The sequence below is a fragment of the Eleutherodactylus coqui genome, chromosome 2 (assembly GCF_035609145.1).
Source record: "Eleutherodactylus coqui strain aEleCoq1 chromosome 2, aEleCoq1.hap1, whole genome shotgun sequence".
NCBI lineage: Eukaryota > Metazoa > Chordata > Amphibia > Anura > Eleutherodactylidae > Eleutherodactylus > Eleutherodactylus coqui.
The window spans coordinates 194,716,919-194,739,073 of record NC_089838.1 but is presented as its reverse complement, the minus strand read 5'-3'; the positions used below and the strand labels follow the sequence as shown (position 1 = coordinate 194,739,073).

General features: G+C 40.2%; 1 protein-coding gene across 1 annotated transcript in view; it reads right to left on the bottom strand.

Moving 5' to 3' along the window:
• EXOC4 (exocyst complex component 4) overlaps window positions 1-22,155 on the bottom strand; it is a 395,535-nt gene that overhangs the window by 162,454 nt on the left and 210,926 nt on the right. The window contains exon 11 of the mRNA XM_066592136.1: window positions 14,761-14,980. Within this exon, the coding sequence (XP_066448233.1) occupies window positions 14,761-14,980 (220 nt within the window). The remainder of the gene's footprint in view (window positions 1-14,760; window positions 14,981-22,155) is intronic.

Here is a 22,155-nt window from a genome sequence, read left to right as displayed (position 1 = left end):
ACTGTATGTTACAATTAGAAATGAGCGAGCGTACTCGCTAAGGCAAACTACTCGAGCGAGTAGTGCCTTATTCGAGTACCTGCCAGCTCCTCTCTAAAGATTCGGCTGCCAGTGGGGAGGAACGGGGGGAGATCTCTCTCTCACTTTCTCCCCCCTGCTTCTCCCTGCTCACTCCCGCAACTTACCGCTCTCCCCCGCAGACACCCGAATCTTTAGAGACGAGCGGGCAGGTACTCGCATAAGGCACTACTCGCTCGAGTAGTTTGCCTTAGCGAGTACGCTTGCTCATCTCTAGTTACAATCATATAAGCAAGTTTACTATGTAGATATGGTACTAGAACCGAACTTGCTGCATACATATGTCATCAGTAAAAAAAAAAAACAAAAAAAAAAAAACACACAAACACAAGAATTACGCTTTTTTGGTCACTGCGCCTCCAAGAAAAAAAAAATTAATAAAAAAGTTATATGAATTTCAAAATGGCACCAATAGAAACAGAACGTCCCACAAAGAAACAAGCCCTCACATAACTATATTGACAGAAAAATAAAACTGATTGCTGTCTGAGACTGTGTGTACGCATCTCTTATTACACCATTTTTGGATCATGTGTGAGTAATAAGAGATTGTTAGGTCTTTTATTGTTGCTTGCATGGCATTTGTAAACACTGTTAAGATGTCTAGAAAGCACGCCAAAAAACCCTGCTATAATAATATCATGGACACTGCAGTTAGATAGGTTTGTAAAGTAAAGTAGATTCGGGTGCCGGCGGGGGAGAGTGGTGAGTTGCGGGAGTGAACAGGGAGGAGCGGGGGGAGAGAGAGTGAGAGAGAGATCTCCTCCCCGCTCTCTACAGCCGCTCCCCGCCAGCTGCCAGCACCCGAATCTTTAGAGACGAGCGGGCAGGTACTCGCATAAGGCAATACTGGCTTGAGTAGTTTGCCTTAGCGAGTACGCTCGCTCATCTCTAGTAATAAACAAATTCTTTCCCTGATACACTATATACATTATGAAATGGAAAGGTTATCAATGTAGAGCCTTTCAGCAATATAGTAAACGGATATTAATATGGGATTTCTACACACTGCCGTTGAGACAAAAAAAAAGGAAGCCATCTCTTATTACCCCTATATTGTGTAGTATATAGGTTTTGTTTTTGTTCTTTCAACATTAACTCAATGATTGTATCACTGTATGTCCCAATGTATACTGCAAAGACTGGGTAAATAGAGCCCAAGTACTCGTTTACACCAGCGCTGCACACCGGTTGGGGATTTCTGTTTCTCTGTTCCGTTTTTGGAGCAGACAAACAGAATTAAAACGGAATTAAACATTTGTTTTCTCTCCACTGATTTCAACAGGTGTAAAAAAAACAAACAAATAAATTATTTATATTTATGGATGTAATCGTACTTAAGCACAGAACAAATGTTAACATATTTTTATACTGGATGGTGAACATCATAAAAAAAAAAAATCAATAATTGCAGATTTTCTTAATCTTGGAATAAAAAGCAAACGGAATGTAATCAAATGGAAACCTTTCCGTTTTACTACTTTTTCACACGAGATTGGTTTTGTATCACTGCATTCAAAGACCCCACTTTTTAGACATAGGTGCTACGTGAGAGCTTTTCTATTTGCGGGACAAGTTGTTGTTTTTAAATTGTAACATTTGATGATATATATGAGTTTTTGATTGCTTTCTATTCTATTCTTTTGGCCATTTTTTCCAGATTTTTTAATGTATTTTTTTTTCCACAGTGTGCGGGTTTACGAATGTGATTTTTTTGGTGGGCTATTAGTAACGTAGCAATACCAAATTTGTGATACTTCTTTTGTTTTTGTTTTCCAACAAGTAGTATAAAAAGTCAAAACCCTACCTTTTCCCTCTTACTATTTCCTTTGTCCCACCAGGAAACTTGAATTTCATTAAGAATGATTTTTTCTATAATACACTGCAATACTTCAGTATTGCACTGTATGAGATCGGCCTATGAGACCCTATCATAGGCGACCATAGATAGATGACCTGTAGGCCATGTTCAAGTCTCTGGGTGCCATAGCAATTCATTGGGACCACACAATCACAACATGCACGTTCAATAGCTGAAAAGGGAGCCCCCTCCTTCTGCTATCCTTCTACATACCATAGTCGATTTGACCACAGCATATAAAGGGATAAGCGACTGGAATAGAGGTTTCTCCACTCCCAGCCTTTAGAACTGCACCCTGGCTGTCATCACATAGCCAAGTAGACCTGTGCAAGCCTTATTCCGATCTGCAGTAAAAAATAAATACATAAATACATACATACATACATATAAATATATATATATTGGCGGTCACTAAGGGGTTAAGTAAATTACATATAAAAATGAGAATAACAAACATAAACAAACTGAGTTACAAAGTCCTTCAGAGAGACTGATGATCCTGTCTATGAGGCTTACTGTCTACAATGTAGGTGGAAGGTGACAGTAGGTGAGGGTAGAAGCTGATCATATAGTGGTGGCCAGCAGTGTTACTGTAGGTTGTAGGCCTTTAGGTTCTTCTTGAACTTTTTAAAGGTGGTGAACAGTCTGATGTGTTGAGATAGCAAGTTCCAGAGTATAGGTGATGCACTGGAGAAATCTAGGAGACGATTGTGTGAGAAGGAGACTGGAGGAAATCAGAGCATGACGCTTTGCGGGGATCAGAGATTACGTGTGGAGAATCGTAGATAACCTTGTGTTAATGAATTTTGTGCTATCTTTAAACAATGCAAGGTTGGATCTGGCATCATTTTTTAGTTAGAAAAGTGTTGGAAATATTCCATGAATGATTCATGCTCGTCACAACTTCATAACCCCGCTGACTCTTTCTAACACATTCACATGCATGATAAAATTTGTGCAGGGTCTTCTAGAATACAATGTTTGGCCTGAACCTTATATTTTTAAATATATTGATGTAAATACATTGATACATCTTCCCCACTTCGTTGTCTACAAATTATCTAGTATATGCTACCAGAGGGCAGAATATGCACATATGCATGAGCTCTAAAGCGAACCTATCACTTATCGTTTTTCTTCCATAAATCAATAGTAATATATATGCAAAAATAAACTTTTTACTTTATCTTATTAAGTAAAATTCATTTTTTTTTCATTTATAAGCCTATATCTGGTTATTGCACTGCTTATAACTCTTCAGAAACTCTGCAGTCACTGACAAACCAGGAAAACCAATTGCATAAAAACTGTGGGAGTTTCTTCCTCCGGGATCATTTACCTGCTGGACGTATCTTGTAGTTTAATAAGTCTTAGTCTACTTAACAGCACTGCTGGCTCAATTTTTTCAGTGTAATATCTTTCTACATGTGTTGGGGAAAAGTGGTACACAGGCTACCAGTTCAAGGCTCAGACGATTCAAACTTCATTAGAAGCAGGCACACAATTGTGGTGTGAGGATAGGCTCAGGCAGCAGTGTCCACCCCTTTTATAGGCTCAAGGAAAACTGACAATTCTAGATCTAGACTACAAACTGCTGAAATATATATCACATTGATAACAGGTGTGCCATTTGTTTCCTGCAGTCTCGTGCTGCCCTTTGAACTCTATGGAAAGGACAAGGGGAAAAGACAGGAGACGCTGGAGGGAGAAAGGCAGAAGGACTCAAATACACTCCTTGTGTTTTATCTCACATCAGTGCAGGACACACAGCTATACTGTTTGGTGCTAGCGTATAATGTACTCTCCTATGCAAGTGGTGTATGGCAGACATAGCAGTGAGTCTCCACCCACCATGTCAAGAAAAACTGATGATTAGAGATAGAGTCTGCAGAGGAGAAAACTGGTGATAAAAGTTAAATACAAGTCATATATTGTCCAAAAAAAAAAACTCACACACACAACAGCTTACTCTGAAACATAATCTGAAAAGTTAGGCTGTATTTACTCAACTGTGTACATACTGTATCTATGACAAATGGGCGCAAAACAAAATCAGACAGCACATATTGTCCAATGTTCACAGACCCTACACGCTGCATGTACTATTCTCGTCTGTGAATATGGACAAGAATAGGACAGGCAGAAAATGTTTTCTTACGGACCATCAGCCATGTACACAGCCTCGTAGGCTTTACGTGACCAGTGCTGTCCATGGAATACACAGACAGCACACGGCCCCAAAAATATGCCTGTGTGAATTGGCCCTTAGGTACACTTTAAGGAAGTTACTTGCCTAGAAGTTTGATACAAACTTCAGGATTACCTCAATACCATTAGAATACATTCTACAATAAGTAGTAAGATTGTTAAATTATCTCATCTGTAAGATGTCAACATACAATTTGCATCTAATTAAAAGTGAGGCATCCAGAAATCTATCAAGATACTTGTCTCATCTTTGTTTCATACAGTCACTTCCTAGTATCCGCGCAGCATTAAATTCCCACTGAGAGATTTTCGAACATTACTCATTCCCACTGTTGTCAGTGACGGGGTCTCTTCGGCAGGGGGCTCCAGTGACCCGAGGTGGCAGCTCTCATTAGGGAAGAGATGCTCATCTATAAATCAAAATGTCAGCATCGCAAGAGCCTGCTGCTGGTGGCAGCGTGGAAGAGCTGGTACGTTCTGCTCCATGCTGCTTCACCTGTCTTTGGGGAAAGGCTGCAGCTAATCATCCATTATACACTGACACCTTTTGCTGACTCAGCTCCCACTGTCCTCCTCCTAGCACATACTAGGAGATGTCTGATTCAGCTGATAAAATCTTGATAACTCCTAGTCTACATTGCCAGAAACTTATTGGAAAAACGTTCCCGGCTAGTCAGAAATAATAACTGAAATGACACGCCTGCACACCTGAATGTGTACCTTAAATCATCAAATAGAGAAATCAAGGGTACAATGTCATGTATCATTTAGAGGAGTGCAGAAAAAATGGAAAAACTATTGCTGGGACCATTTAGACATTTTGACAAAGTTTTATCTTATTCCAAGCCATTCACTTTAGTACAATGGTAAGCTGGCATGTTTTAATGTCCCATAGAATTGGATCACAAAAACAAAAAGGTACAGTTCACATTGAAGTGATGACTTCCGATTTTACAGGAGCCATAATTGATAGGACCGATTCATGAAGGACCACTTTGTAATAAATCATGAAAGATCCTATTCACTTAGGATAATGGCTTCATGTCCTCTATTTTACTTGATAGCATAGTGCAGTATACTAAGCTATTCTGCTAATTGAATAAACCTGACAGAAAAGATCCAATGGAAGTCTGATCATAGCCTACACGAAATATTTCCGTTTTTACCTAGCCTAGTAAATACATTTTATCTAGTAGACTGTGAGAACAAGTTATTATTGCCTCCACTAATACATGTGGAGAAAGATAAAATTCTCCTCCCCTGGTTATAGTCTCTGGTTTAGGCTGTCCAAGGCTACATAGAATCAATCAGTAGCACTATGAAAAGTCTCTAACTATTGAGTGACAGCTGTGGTTGATAAGATACAAGAAATCTTTGGGTAGCCCTAGTCTAAAAAGTCCTGAATCTTATCTCCCTTGGAAACTACCACACCTCCTCCCAAGGACAATCAGTAGACCCAGCACAACAAATAAGAGCCTAATGGTCCTTTTACATGGGCCAATTTTCGAGCTCAAGCATTCCTCTGAACACTCATGTGCACAATAATCGGGTTGTATAAAAGGGACCAATGATCAGCTGAGGAATGAGAAAAATTCTTGATGCTCAGCTGCACATCACATGTAAACGGGGAAACATGGAGCTGATCGTTGACAGCTAGCTGTATGGGGATGAATGATTGTGTTAATGATTGGCTGTCACCATAGAGCGCATAATTTACCCATTATAGGAAATAAGGAGCGATGATCGACCTGATCATTGTCAATCAGTGGTTGTTAGCAAGGTCAGATTATCGGTTTGTGTAAGTAACCTTTCACACGGGTGGAAATTTTTCACAATGCACACCACATGCTACGGTAAACTATGTACCACAATCCATATGGCTCAGTGTGAATTTTCGCTTAGCTCCACATCAAAATCTGCAATGAGATTTGTAGGTTTTGGTGTGGAAATCACAGTGAAATAAATTGTGGATTTCTTGTGCGGAACGTGAACGTCCCTAAAAGGACCATTAGACAATGGGCTGGTAGGGATTATACACCCTGCACTCTCTAGAATACCTCCATACACTCAATCAATGACTCCTGTAACTACTTTCCTATACTACCCCACTTGACAACTTCCAAACTTTTCACCAGCCTTCCCAGGAAAATAAACTTTTACAAAAATAACCAATACTCTATTAAATATACAATCGCCAGAAACCATATCCAGAAACACATACAGTGATAGTTAAACAAATAACTAGTTTGTTTCAGGATGGCCACTGTAACCGGAAAGCATTGTAACCTAACTTGATAGAAAACTGGTTATGACGGCCCCCAAAGGGTCATTAAAAAAAACAAAATTAAGACTGAATTAGAATACACTACAACGTAACATTAATAGTAATCATAAAATATGATGACAAATACACGGACACACTGGTTGGGCCGGGCTCAGACGGTTGTGATTTTGCGTACCTGTTGTGTGCGAATCGTCATTCATTGTCTTGGGCTGTATGTATAATATGCTCTAAGATAGTGCACGCCGCAATTTTTATTGTGTGTGTTTTTCGTGCAATTCCTGTAAGTGGCAACATGTTACACCTTTTGGAGATTGGTACAGCATATTCCGCATGCGGAATACGCTATACCAGCACGCTGTTATGAGGCAGCCCTAAGGTGTGTTTTCTCTCCACAGTGTCATCAGGTCTCCTTAGACCTAGTGCCCACGGCCGTGACTGGCTCCGCAAGTGTAATTCCGCAGCTGAGTCCGTCGCGGTGCCCCCCCCCCAGAGACCCCATACTCACCTCCGGATCCACTGCCCGATGTCCCGCATCCCGTGCCGGTGTGCATGCGCAGTACAGCGCATGATGCGCCGGCAGTGTCATGTGACGTGCCAGCAGCATCATATGACACGCCCACAGCGTCACATGACGCGCTGGCCACGTCATATGACGTGGGCGTCGGTGGGCAAGGAAGTGTTTTCACGCTATCTACCGCTGTGCTACAGTGGAAGATAGCGTGACGGACGGCTTCCATTGACTGCAGTGGAAGCCGCCTGCGCGTACGCCCGCGGGAAATAGAACATGCCGCGGGTGATTACGGGCGATTTCACATGAGTTCAGTACAACCTAATAGCTGCGGGGCAACGCCGCGGAGTTAGGGCATAATACTGTTTTCTTTTTAAGATGTTGATCTAACAAAACTTGTAATTGTAACAGTTAATGGAATGCAGAGCCATCAATAACTAACGATGAAGAAAACTGTGCTTTACTGTGCGTGAGGGAATTTGTTGGTATTTTGTTAATGCACTGAGTAAATATTTCCCCTTCATTCTTGTATACTCGAGACCGCATGGAAGTACATGAAAGAACATAGAAAAAAAGCAGCACTGGTGGAGAAGTATAACCCTTCATTAGAAAACTGCAGAAATGTCACTTCAATCCAATTGCCAAGTTTATGATTTTATGGCAAATTGCATTAAATGGTGATTTGCTGATCATTAAGTAGTTCTAATCAGCCATTCACACTCTCTCACCCCCCTTTCATTCAGGGGACGCAGACTGCTGTAAAAAGCTGCATTGCGATAGTGTTGTAGTTGGCTCTGCAGATCTCTGCAGTATGGCTGGCAGACAGCAGAGAGTGGTGCTGTTCACGCCCTCCCTGCGCAGCTCAATAATACGCTGAATACCGTGCCAGCCACTATTGTGTCTGAAACCTAACACATCCAACAAATAAATCAATCACCAGACTTTCTCTCTCATGGTCTACATATTTAATTAAAATTTACACCGGCTTTGATTTTATAATGCAGCTATAACTGAATAATTAAATGATTCTATCTGCCCCCCAAGACGCCCAGAGACCCAGGAGATTACCAAAGTAAATGCATTTCTTTTGTGTTAGTTGTCCTCTTCCTCTGACGCCTACAGAACTACTAGATATTTCTCTAATGAAAGTGTGAATCAAATCTTCCTAGAAGAAGCTCTAGCTGATATTTGCTATTACCCGTACTACTATTTCAGAGCCATAAGTAATCAATGTATCAGAACACAAATTATAAACAATAAAACCGTGTCAACAGGGGGCGCTGCATCATTATATGGCAAAGTGAAAATTTTCCGGAAGAGAAGTTCAAGAGTATCAAGGTGTCCGTCCACCTACCGAATGGTCAAGAATCGTGAACTGAGGGGGAAATACCAGACTAGCTCCAGCTTGAAGACAGGAGAAAGTAACTTATAGTGGCATAAAGTGCATAAATAAATAGTCTGTAAAATGTTTAAAAGCTGCCAGCTACTTATGTGTTAAAGCAACCTTCCAATCTCGGGACAAAACTTTGACCTGGGACCAGAGGAGGCTGTTCTACTACCTGCTGCTTGTCTTCTGTGCCAATGCCCCTCTGATCCACCAGTTCTGTGACCTACTTTAAACCATTCAATATGGCCAATTCAGCCTTCAGACTACCTAATTCCCACAATGCATTTGTAGTGTTAGACTTCCAATGCATTATACCTGCTCTGATTGGCCAGCACTGCTCACATCAACAGTGCTGGCCAATCAGAAAGAAGTGCATAATGTGCACTAGGTAGCTAGAAAATGGCAACTGCCATATTGAATGGCTGAAAAGACGATCTTGAACCAATGAATTGGAGGGACAGTGGCGGAAAGCAACAGTAGGTAATATCCCCCCACCCCCCCACGGTCCATGGAGAGAAATCTGTCCCTAAACCAAATGGTTGCTTTAGTGATGATGGTCGTATGGTCCTCTGCTGGTCTCCATTTACTTTGAGCAGTAATGACATGGCATACCAGCTTATGACCATTGTAGCCAACTGGTGGACCAGGTGTTGGCGTCACAATGTACTGCACATGACTACTGCTTCGGTAGTCATGTGTGGCTTCAGCATATCATATCTACTGTGATAAAAAAAAACTATTGGGGACCACAGGAGCATCGGTACTGGGGTATGTAACAGGTCAGAATGTAAGAGTGGTTTTTTAACACATATCCAACAGCCAGAATTTTGTTTTTTTCAATAGCTGGACAACCCCTTTAAGTGGATGAATTACACAAGTAAAATGGCTCCACTTTTCTTAATGCTACAACAAGAACAGATAGGGAAAAGCCTAGTGCAGTAATGAACAATTGCTCGGGTTTCAATTTTGTGTTCAAGACATGAATGCATAATTCCATCTTATTTTGCGCCAATGGGTCAAGCTGCTGGTGGTATAATGGTTGGAAAACTATGATGTATGGGATAATATACCCCTAACAATAATTTACAAAAAGCCATGTGGTTAGTCGCATAGGCTATTATGGGTCCATGTACTGTCTGTGGAATACATGGACAGCACACGGTCATGAAATACACCTGTTTGAATCAGTCCTCAAGCATATTTACGTAAATGGTGCACAATGTTCTTTACAGGATGGAAGTGGAATTTCATTGTAATCATTATTGACATGAAACTCCCATTGCCCGTTGAGTTAAGAAGGCGGCGCTACAACCAAGATAGGTGTGCTAATACTACTAGAGATGAGCGAGTGTACTCGCTAAGGCAAACTACTTGAGCGAGTAGTGCCTTATGCGAGTACCTGCCCGCTCGTCTCTAAAGATCCGGGTGCCGGCGGGGGAGAGCGGTGAGTTGCGGGAGTGAGCAGGGGGGAGGGGGGGGAGTGAGAGAGAGAGATCTCCCCCCCGTTCCTCCCCATTCTCCCCGCCAGCACCCGAATCTTTAGAGACGAGCGGGCAGGTACTCACATAAGGCACTACTCGCTCAAGTAGTTTGCCTTAGCGAGTACGCTCGCTCATCTCTAAATACTACCTGATATTAGCACAATACAATTACAGCACTGAATTAAATTAGGGACAGTTGAAATTCCTAAATAAGAAATTGGGGTCTGAGACAGTAAGCTTTATTATCTTTCATTCTCCCAGACCCCTATTGTACTATTACCATGGCCTTTTTTCCAATGCCTTAATTTGGGCAGTGATTCATTTAGAAGAGTATGTTGAAAATCTGCACATGAAGCTTTACACTAAATTATAATTTTGGGATTAAAATTGGGAAACTATTTTAAACTGATGATTAACAATGGTAGACAAATAAGAAGTCCTGGTAATATATGCGTTAGTATGCAGGGACATTACAAAGCAGAGCTTGCGGCATTACGTATTTACATGACAATATGGGGCATACATGCCTGCATTTAATATCCATTGGTTAAAAGACTGATGGGCCAAAACAACACTGCACTCTCCTCACTCCGCAGACAGTTACAAACAGTCCTCAAATCAATTTTCTCATCTTAGGTCAACACATTGTTCAGGACGAAGCTTCATTTTCTTCCTACAAATATTTCTCCGGATGCAGGTGTGAAATAAATCAAATTTCCCCGGTCTGAGATTGCCTTTTTCCTTTGCAGCTTCATCAACTCTGGTCAGCTGTGATGTCAGGCTTCATTTAAAGGAGACAGTCCTTTCTCTCAGCTGCATATCTAAGATGAGAGCGAATGAAGATGGAAGATGTGAGCGACACATTCGGTGCCCTATCTGTGCTGCAGATGAATGACAGCTGGATCTCTTATCACAAGAGAGCTTATTATAAGGAAAGATCGAATGTATCTCCGGGCCAAGAATGACGACTGGCAGCAGGTCAGCGAGATGACATTTCCGTATGAAGAACCCACCAACACCTTACGGAGTGTTCAGGGAAAAAAGGATGTAATCTTGTGCTAGTCGCACCTTACTAATTCCACTAGCGGGGCTCGTATACTGCAACGTAAATGTACCTCAGTCCAGGCTCAATAGGGACAAGAACATTTATAGTCTCTTATCATTGGCAGACTCTTTATTGTAAATACAAAACACGGAAAAGCGTCATTTCTTACGCTGTAGCCTATAAGTGGCAATGATGTAATAAGGCTGCTGATTTAATACTGCTAATCACATGATACTTCAATAATGTCTACTACAGTGTGGTTGCAAAAAAGGGGGTCTTCAGATGCATCCTTCCAACACCGGTAGCCATGTTCTGTAATAGCTTCTGGCTACATACATGGAGCCTCCTTGTCCTGTTTTCTTCTATGCCTCAATTTTCATTATTATCTATGGCCACTATAGTTAATAGGAGCCCTGAAGTGATATTTCATTCAGAGAGGTAGATAGGAGTATGCACATTATAGAAAACTTCCTTCAGGAAGACGACTGCAATCATATTCCATGGTATGTCCAATTTGTTAACAGTCAAGTGACTGCCACTAAATTTCAGCCAAAATACTGTAACCCTTTCCAATCCAATTTGTATCCTGGTTTTCCCAGGGGGCTTACTATTTTTTTGCCGTTATACAACAGCGCTATATGTTGGCTAAAGCCAGTACTGCATGAGGTAGGATAGGCTCCGACAGCAGTGAGGCTGGCAATATACAGTAAGAGAACCCCGACGGTAGTGTTCCAACATTGGAGCCGTACAGCCTTAACTCATAATGTCTTCAGACGTCAGACAGTGGATAGGAAAGGGTTAAAAGCAGCTTTACATGCAACAGTTGTGTGAAGATCTAACTTATGGAGGCAACATATTGCGGAAGAAAACTGAAACTTGGGTAGAGCGCAATGATCCCAGAATTCTCTTGAGCAAACACTCTTTGTCTAGACCAGGACAAGAGTACGCCGCTCTCTACTCAAAACGCTATTGAAAGATGGCACCTCAAGCATCTTAATAGATAGCTCTACTGTACTAGTCATACCGGGAATACAAATCACAGGCGCTGCGCCGTCAGGTGGCTTTGTCTGGCTTCTTGAAGTTGATCTTAAACGACATACACCATTCTGTATCACAGTTTTTAATTAGGACTCAAATATTAACTCTTCCCACTGTAATGGTTACCAAATGACAGAATCTCACGCAAAAGATTGTGAGATTTATGCAAATATTAGTTCAAGCAGTGTAATTTCCAAATTGTCTTACATTTAGTACAGCAAAAAGACCAAGAGTAAGAGAACACGTCAAATCTGTGCGCTCCTGTTAAAATGAAGTAAACGATCCGTTGTGCAGGTCCACAGTATGTGTCCAAGACCTTTTAAAGCTTTATCTCATAAATTATGTAAGATGCATTGTGTAAGCGGAGAAAATACATTTTTACATCATGAATAGATCAGTGGAGCAAAGGTTAAAAACAAGTATCTCTTACAGCCAAAACTTTTCAGAGGGGAACTATTGATCACTACTGCAGCTGACAATCTGCTCCAACATTAGTGCTTGAATGTGCAGAAATGAGAACTCACACGGGTTTACACCGAGACAAGAAAATCGATGTGTCAGCCTTCGAAGAAACGCGGGCACAGTCTGTCAATCAGAAGGGAACAAGGGGTTACTGCCAGGGAAATGTTCTACAGTGGACACTCCATGTACAGTCCAAGCGGTCACTGAACGCTGCTGATTTCATGGGGCAATGGAGAGGGGTAAGGGCACAGTTTTAAGCTCATACAGACTTTGAGCTGCAGTTGGAAATAAATAAGTGAAAAACCTAAATACTGCAGATTAATGCTTAATTTTAAAAAAGTACAAATATAAAACATGAGATCATTCGCTGTTAGTTTGGTAGGCTCTTTACAATTATGACAACACTATCTTCTTCACCTGACTGGGAAGATGCTAATACTACAATATGGCTGCATTCATTGAGAAATACAGGAAAGAAAAAAAAACAACCATTTAAATGAAGGAGGCAGCAAATCAAGTGTGGTCAACAGGTAGGGAAGGAGAGGTCCTAATCCAGAAAGATGAATGGAGAACTTATTCACCCATGTCAGTGTGAAGCCAAAGTGCTAATGTATCATTGCAGGCCGGCAAAGAAACATGACTCATGCTAACCTAGCTGTTATAAGATGGGTTAATCAAGTATTTTCCTGGTTAATGGTTACTTGCAGTTCTGACGTAATCTCCATAAAATATTTTAAGCAATTTTCTTCTACACGGTTATTGATGGAATCACATGACAAGGAAGAACAAGCCATCTTGGAAAACACACTAATAAAAACTAGTCCCCAAAATTCATATGCTCCTGAGCAGATCAGCATTGTAGTGGAGTTTACTGTATACCTTCAAAAATACTCTAGAAAGATGACCTAACATAATCTGTAAATATACTACATGGCCAAAACGATATGGACATTCTCATTTGCACAAGGAAAGACTAGAAGCAATGGGATGAAACTGAAAGGGAGGAGACACATTAGATATTAGAAAATAACCTTGACAGTAAGGGTGATCAATGAGTGGAACAGGTTACCACGGGGGGGTAGTGAGTTCTCCTTCAATGGAAGTCTTCAAACAGAGGCTGGACAAACATCTGCCTGGGTTAATTTAGCCATCCTGCATTGAGCAGGGGGTTGGACCAGATGACCCTGGAGGTCCCTTCCAACTGGATTTGAACCATTTCCTCTATGAAATATATACATCCACCTATACTATATATATACAGAAAATATAACCACCAGTTTTAGACAAGCATATAATCTATGATGCCACAAAAGTTCGGGTCAGTGGACCCCCCAGTTGAGCCAGGCCACTTGCCCATAACATAATTTTCAGAAAAGGTCACTTCTAATGTTATTGTTGTTAGCCGTTTAGTCCTTCACGACCCTCAGCAGCCCTAAAGGCAAGCTCCCAAGACGTTTTTCGGTTTTGCACTGCTTCCTTCAGTTGTTTGATACCCAGTTTTGACAGTTTTAAGCCATTGCATCCTTTGGCGGACGGTTCTTCTTTTGCCACTGAAGCATTATAGATTTTTCTAGCGACTCTAATTGCATTACATGGCCAAAATACGTGAGTCTGAGTCTGGTCATCTTGCCCTCCCGTGATATCGGGTTTTATACGATTCAGAAGGATAAAATGATCAAAAAAAGGGATAAAATAGATCAGCACTTCTCAACAGTATGTTGCAGCCATAGATTTCTACTGGGAAGTGCTGACCTATTTTATCCTTTTTTTGTACAAATATTGTGCAGTAGTGTCTGCCTCCACTTGGTCGTGCATGCCTGCCACCCATTTACCTCCTGTCTCTCCTATTGGACCATATAAATAGTATCCTAAATTCCCGATTTTATTTGTAGGCTTAGTCCCAAAAGAGGAGCATTTTTAAAGGTAGGTACCCATCTTTCCCAGATTAAGATTAAACCACCTGGTATTAGCGCTAGGACCCATCTGAAAGCTTGGTCACCTGGACGTTAGTAGATGGGCCAATATGATTTGATCAAATTATATACCAAGAACCTTGTATTATTTAATGTGGTGGTTAGTGTATTTATTATAGGTATGTATACTTCTGATAGTAAATGTATTTTGAGTGCTGTTGTCACTTTTTGGCTTCTGCTTTTACTTTTGTGGTTTGAGCTGGATCTTTAGTGCCTGTGTAGAAAAATTTTAAAGCTGCAGCAAGTGGTGACATTCTACAGAACTAGCAATGTCCGCGAGCAGAACATTAGGTCCATAAAACAGCTTAACAGATTTGGTACAAAAACATTCGACAAACCTCCATAGAGAACCTAAATCTTCAGTTACACAAAGATGCTACTAGGATTGAGTAGTTAGGCAGAAACTAAGACAAGGGCTAAATATCTTCTACATACCTGCAGCAGTGGTCGCTGAACACCCAAAATTTTCATAGTGTCAGCACCAGCCAAAAGCTTCAAAGGATCTGACACCTTGGTGACTCCTTCAATTTCTTTGTTGATTTCCGCCAAAACCTGATTTAGGAAGATATTCTTGATGTACATAGTAAGGAACTCTCGCAAGGGACATTGTTTTATTGGTCCAAAACCAATGCCATGCTCAATCTCTTGAATAAACCTGAAACAATAAAGCAAAAAGAGGGAAATGAGTAATTATTTCCATTATAACTAATATACTATATTTATTCTGATATATACACACTTGATCTTTCCATATTTATCTACAGAGTCTAAGCAGAAAGGCCAAACAAATAACTACTGCGGTCCTTATGATTTAGAGATTCTTGGCATTAAAGGTAAAAACCAAACTGTACATCCAGCATTTCATGTGGAGTATAATTTATGATTAATTGAAGCTAATCACTTAAATACATTCCATCTATCTCATAATAATTTCAAGTCTTCATGTAGCAGTGATAGATATGTTTATATCCCAAAAGCATTGCATATGTATAGATGCACCTGTACTTGTGGTCCCAAGAAACCAAACTTGGCAGCTGTGGTTTAAACGTGGCTTTCATAAATCTGAGATATGTAAATGGTGGTGTCCTTTACAGACACGTAATCTCTCAAGGTTTAATGTAAGGTATTAATGATACTATAATTATATAATCAGATCTTGAGAGATGAAAAAGGGAATTAAAAACATGATTCAGCTTTTGGACATTTTTGGGATGTTCTATATAAATGAATGGAGTTTTATATAATGCAATTCTCACTTCATAATAGTGACTGCCAATAGCTTTTAACCTTTAATGATGGTTTGTAAGCACTGAGTGGAAATGAAAGGGTGTAATATTGTATTACATTATGGTTTTCATTGCAGTAACTAATCATGATGTAGCAAGGGACTCTGGCACTTCTAATTTTTCCATGTAGCATGAAAAAAGTAAAACACAAACGTCTGATCATAATGCAGACTTCCCAAGTGTCTTAAGTGAATTCACGTGTATACACACTGCTCTGGACAGTAAGTCTCCGTACACATTTTGGTTCTTCTGTTCCATTACTAAACAGAAAAAAAAATGCAGCATTCTGGATCTGACAGAAACCCATTGCCTAAAACGGGTTCCATCACCGTTTCCATCATTTTACCAGAAAAAATACACATTTTTTTCTGGCATTTATGAAGGCAACCAAAATGAAAAGAAGGAACAGAGTCCAAGAACACGGGTCCCAAGGAACAGCGGTTGCATGTGGCCGCAAATCCATATCCACATATGCTGGGCAGATTTTTCGAATAGATGGTTAATTGGCTGCATGATTTTGCTGCATATTGACTTTGTGACCCCTTTTTAAAATATTGGCACCACACTGAGCGACGCGCCAATCCAGTGGAAGAGAACCAGTCACTATCCAGTCCTTAAATATAAGAAACAAAGGTCTATCACATTACTTAGTTCCCTTAGAATCAGGGGGTGTATGTCATCAGGAACTGGCGTTTGTCTATTTTAATCTTTTTAAGGCAGGTCTGCAGACTCTGCACTTCTTCCTGAGTTAAACTGGTGACATTTAGTGGAGAGTTTACTTTATCAATCTGCATCTCATCTGACATTTCATTTTCCTCTGACTACACTGGAGAGAAAAAAAACATGTAATAGACTTGCTTTCTTCTCATCATCCTCTACAATATTCCCTACATTATTTTAGGGCAAACACTTTCAGTTTTAATCTTTTTACTATTTATATAAATTAAAGAACTGTTTAGGGTGAGTTTTACTCTATTTCACAATGAGTCTCTCTGTCTCCACCTTTGCAGCATTTGTCTGCTTTTTACATAGTTACTTTTTCCTTATAGGTTGTTCCTAAAGTTCAGTATTTTTGTAGCTCCCCAATAAAGCTCTGTTTCAAAAGACAAGGGGAAATTTATTATTTTATGTCATTATTTCACAGGTGTCCCTCAACTTGCACCCCTATTATTCCGTCAGATTTTTGGGTTAATAGTCCAAAATGGCCGTTCCTCTACTTGGGTTCTGTACAAGTTGGGTAAGGTAATTATCTTCAGTTATTGACAAAAACTTGTTAACTATAGCAGGTTTAGCTTCCCAGTTTATAGCTGGATAGTTAAATTCCCCCATAATTTGGTGGCATATAGAAAACGCCTATTAGAATTTTACTATTGTTTTTCCCTCCATGTATCTCTTACCGATAGAGACTCCAAATGTTCATCTCCCTAACATATATGTTGATAGAGGATAGAAGACACGCCCCACCCACTTTACAGTTGCTATGTCGTAGTTTTCCTCAGACATTACTACTTCCAGTTTGGCAATTTTATTGGTTAGATTAATTGTGTCCCTACTGACTGTCCTGTCAGTTCTAACTCCTGCCACTGCTCCACTCCTATTTTTATTACTTAGAGAAGGCAAGACACTATAGACATGAGACTTTGCGATTGCTCCCCCTAGTCCCTAGTTTAAACACTTCTCCAACCTTCTAACCATCTTCTTCTTAAGCACAGCTGCACTCTCCCCATTGAAATGCTGCCCATCTCTACGGTAGAACCTGTAGCCAAACAGCAAAGTCAGCCCAGTTCTCCAGGAACCCAAACCCCTCCTTCCTACACCGACTCTTGATCCCCATGTTTACCTCTGTAATTTCCCTCTGCCTTTCTGGTGTGACACGTGGTACAGGTAGTATTTTAGAAACTACTACTTAGGAGGTCCTTGCCCATAGCTTATGGCCTAGTTCTCTGAAATGGTTTTTAACAACCTTCTACCTAGCTCTAATTTTGTCATTGATGCCGATGTATACCATGACCACTGGATTCTCACCAACCCCTCCCAGTAATCTGTCAAGCCAATTCACGGTGTCAAACTCAAGCGCCAGGAATACAACACACTGTTCAACAATCTCAGTATGTATTTGCAAATCCCTGTAACCATATGTGGGCATGATTTTTGGTCATATGCAGCTGCTAGTATGTGGAACATACACTAACTGAAAGCAGCAAGAAGTAAGAGTTGCAGCACATCATGGATACTGTAGGTGCAGAATAATGTAATATACTGTCACCTGGGTAATTTTATATAAAATCATGTATAATATCCTATCAGTCATGACAAGAGGGAAAAACTGGCATAACTTAATTTGGAATCTTTTATGCAGTGCGGTTGTTAGGGTTCTCTACTAAAGGACTGAAGTAAAAGGAGGCTTTTGTTATTTAGGTTAATTCTATAAGCCTCTATGTGTACAAAATAATCATCAGCGATGTAAAAGAATAGTTAAACAGGTGAAACAGGTGACGCTTGGTTACATGAACACAAGATTACTGTATACATTCCCAAGCGGTTGTAAGATAGCTGGGAGGTGGCGTTACGGGTATTTAGGATGAATTACACTTTCAATGCTTGTTGGTGCATGCTGGCTTACGGCTGGGAATAGCTCTCCTCGAGTGAAATCCCCACTGTTTGTGCATAAATGTAAAATTCCGCAGTAGACACAAAGCTTTTTGTCTTGCTTCCTCAGCGCTCCTGCTCTCAGCAGCTGCCTTTATTATCCCCATTTACAAGTTATATTTCCCTACGGTCTTTTCTTGCATTAAAAGGAAAAAGTTTTGCAGCGTTGCATACCATATATGGGATAAGATTTGTAACAAAACATTCTACGATCCATTACAAAGATGTCCTAACCGACTTAAGCAAATGTTTTCTTGCAGAAGTAATATCTAGTAAGGAAATGTAAAGCCGAAAAAATGGAGCATGCAAGAAAGAGAAACTGAGAAAGATGTCAGCGTGGGCGGTACATCACAGACGTAGCAACTGATTGGCTGCCACAGTCATGTGTTTAGTAGAACACGTCATGGCTGCAGCAAATGAAACAGCCTGAAACAGGAGTGGTATGGAATTTAAAAAGTGACTATACGCTTTCCAATAGGTTGGATAAACATCTTTAAATGTTTTCTAGAATGGTATACAGTGGCATACATCGAAGCCCTACATCAGTGGAATACAATGGGGAATACTCCAGAGGTATAAGTCTAATGGAAGGATAGAAGTAATGAGAATAGAGCATTAATATTTACTAAAGATAAAACCAATAAAAAACTAATGGTTAAAAAAAAACAAAAAACATGTCTTAACTTAATTTAGCATCCATACTAATAGTGCAGAATGATATAATACAGCGACTCGGGGTAGGCCTAAGATGAAGCAATAATGTGAACATCTATTCAAGTATGTGACTACTCTTAAAAGAAGAAATAGGATATTAACTAATGATCTCAAATCATTTACACACTTTTTTTTTTCCACTTTTTTGCAATTCATACTATGCAAGATAAAGTTTTATTGTTACAATTAATCATTTAGTAGCTATTTAAGGCAGTAGTAGAACCATGATCACACATCAGACTTATCTGAAGTTTACAGTAGGCCAGCACTTTGTGGTCTACACGTCCGCATAGAGCATTGGTAGATTACAGAATCAAGGTGGGCCGAGTGCTACTTATCTGCTTTCAATTCCCATGTAAGCAACACGCGCTTCTGGGAGCGTGGACTTCATTATTATCAGATTAGTTATGCTACAGTTGCCTGCACTTCTGCCGGCTTATTTCAATCAGATAATAACGGTATAATAACTGGCTTTGTGTCTGTCAATCCAATTACTTCCTACTTTGTATGTGCCGACATTCTATTAAAACTCGCAGACACATGTCAGGCTTTATTATTACCATCCGATTGTATAATTAGCTTCTACGGTGGGAATGCTTATCAATGGAATCAAAGTTTGCCACCTCCTGCTAAAGCAAAGAAAATTAAAAGAAAAAAAATATGGCAAAAAAGATATATAAACAGCGACAAGTAAAACGAATCACACAGGAAAAACAACAATACTTGTTAAACCTCATTTATCACAGGTTGTAAGGCTTAAAATTTATGTGCGCGAGTAAAAATATATCTTAGTAGTTACTCATTAAAGATTGTCTTGTCACCTAATACCGAGACACGAGCCACAATTAAACAGCATGTTCGACCGCTAAAACAAATCAGCAGCATCTACTCTAATTAATTCTTTTTAGACAAAGTGGTTGAAAAAGAAAAACTCAAAAAGATGTATTCAAGTAATTATTGTTAACCCCTTAACGACTGCCCATACGTCTTTTGATGGCGGACGTTAGGGGGCTTTAATCTGCAGCGCCGTCAAAAAACGGCCATGCTTTAGAAGCCCGGCGTGGGTCTCTTGTGTGGTGGAGGGGGCACTTGCTGTAATAGTGGGAGCTAAAAAGACCTTTGATTCATGCTGTTTAACCTTTTACATGCTGTGGTCAGTGCGACCATAGCATGTAAAAGGCTGTCACCCATCGTACCAGCGCAATGCGATCATGGGGTTTCAATGGGTTGCTATGGCACTCAAGAGGCTCGGATATAGCCTCTACGTCTCCCAGATACAGTGGCTAATGAGGTGCAGCCACTGCAGACCTTCATAACCATTCTAATACACTACTTATACTTCATTATAGCAGTGCATTAGATGAATGATAAAATATGATGATATTTAAGTCCCTTAGTGTGGCAAAAATAAAAAGTAAAAAAAAAATAAGTAAAAACATCAAAACCGCACCTTTCTCCCCGTATGATGTAAAAAAAAACCAAAAAACATACATGTGGTATTGCAGCGTTCGTAATGACCCAGAGAAAAATGTTAGTACATTATTTAACCTGCACAGTGCACCCTATGAAAAAAAAAGAATTATGGCAATGTTGGCAAAAAAAAGAAAAATGTTCCGGGTCTTTGTATGCAGCGATAAACAAAAAAGAATTAGATACTTTTTTTTAAAGTGTGAAAAAGTTGCAACCCCACCCCCACCAAGCCTATATAAATTAAGTATTGACATAATCGTGTGGAATAAAGAGCAATCAAAATGTAATATAATCCCAAAAATTAGATAAAAGAAGACTAAAGTTTATATCACAAAAAACAAGCCCTCATAGAGCTCTGTCGATGGAAAAATAAAAATGCTATGGTGGTTTGGGCAGAATGAACCCGCTGTCCAGTTCCCTTTAATCCTTTTAGTGGCACGCCCGGAAAATCTCTGGGTCTTGCTGCACTGACCATGCAGTTAAACCCCGGAAGATTTCCATGGACAGCTCTAGTGCTGAAATGCTGTCCAGACCACACAGTTATTGTGCCACTGTACATGTTTGCCGCTTGAAATTACCTCAGGAAAATCTCTGGGGCTTGCTGCGCTGATATAGAAACCTGCCACTGAAGGGGTTAAGTGGTAGGTTACTGGTGCTATAGATAACTCTGGTATTCTAAGTATATACATTAGGGAGCTTACAGTTTTGTGTTTATAATTAGTGGTATAAGAGTTATTCTTTCTAAGTTCAGACTAATATAATTAGGCTGAAATACAAAGCGTTAGGTAAGTTAATGTAAAATTTTATTTAAAAATGTATGTGTTCTTTTGCCATAAAATCCATGTTGTATGCAGAAACTTGTAGCAGGTCACACCTTAGAGCACTTTTGCCCTTTTTCTTTAGAGTAAGCCGTCTGCAGCAATAATCTATCAGAGCCCTCTCAGGGAAGACTGACCCTTCATTTATCAATAGCACACTTAGGGTGACAATGTGTATACGCCTAACAACCCTAAAGCACTAATTAAAACTAATGTATTCAGTTTATATGGAACTGAATTTCTTATAAATTCTCCATATTTTGGGCTTATAGTGATTATTTACTCAGCATCATCACAGTTTCAGTTAATAGGTAATGATGATAACAGCCAAAAAGGTAATTCACTGTATGAAAGCCAAGGTAAAAAGTGTAAAAGTGAAGTTATGACATTGCTATTGCTAAAACTCTAACAATAATTGCCATACATAAGCATTAGTGATGAGCGAGCATACTCGCTAAGGGCAATTGCTCGAGCGAGCATTGCCCTTAGCGAGTACCTGCCCGCTCGAGAGAATAGGTTCCGGCGGCGGGCAGGGAGCTGCGGGGGAGAGCGGGGAGGAACGTAGGGGAGATCTCTCTCTCACTCTCCCCCCCCCCCCCCGCTCCCCCCTGCTGACACCCCCGAACCTTTTCTCTCGAGCGGGCAGGTACTCGCTAAGGGCAATGCTCGCTCGAGCAATTGCCCTTAGCGAGTATGCTCGCTTATCTCTAATAAGCATACATACCGTGTGATTACTCTTAACAGTTTTGGATTACAAAAAGAAAGGAAAACCTGCTTCCCAGTGATACAGCACATACAGTAAATCAGTCCACATTTCAATTTTCCAGATTGATGGGGATCAAAGACCAATTACTGTAGTTTTGCTGTACACACTTCTATAGGAGGTGGTCATT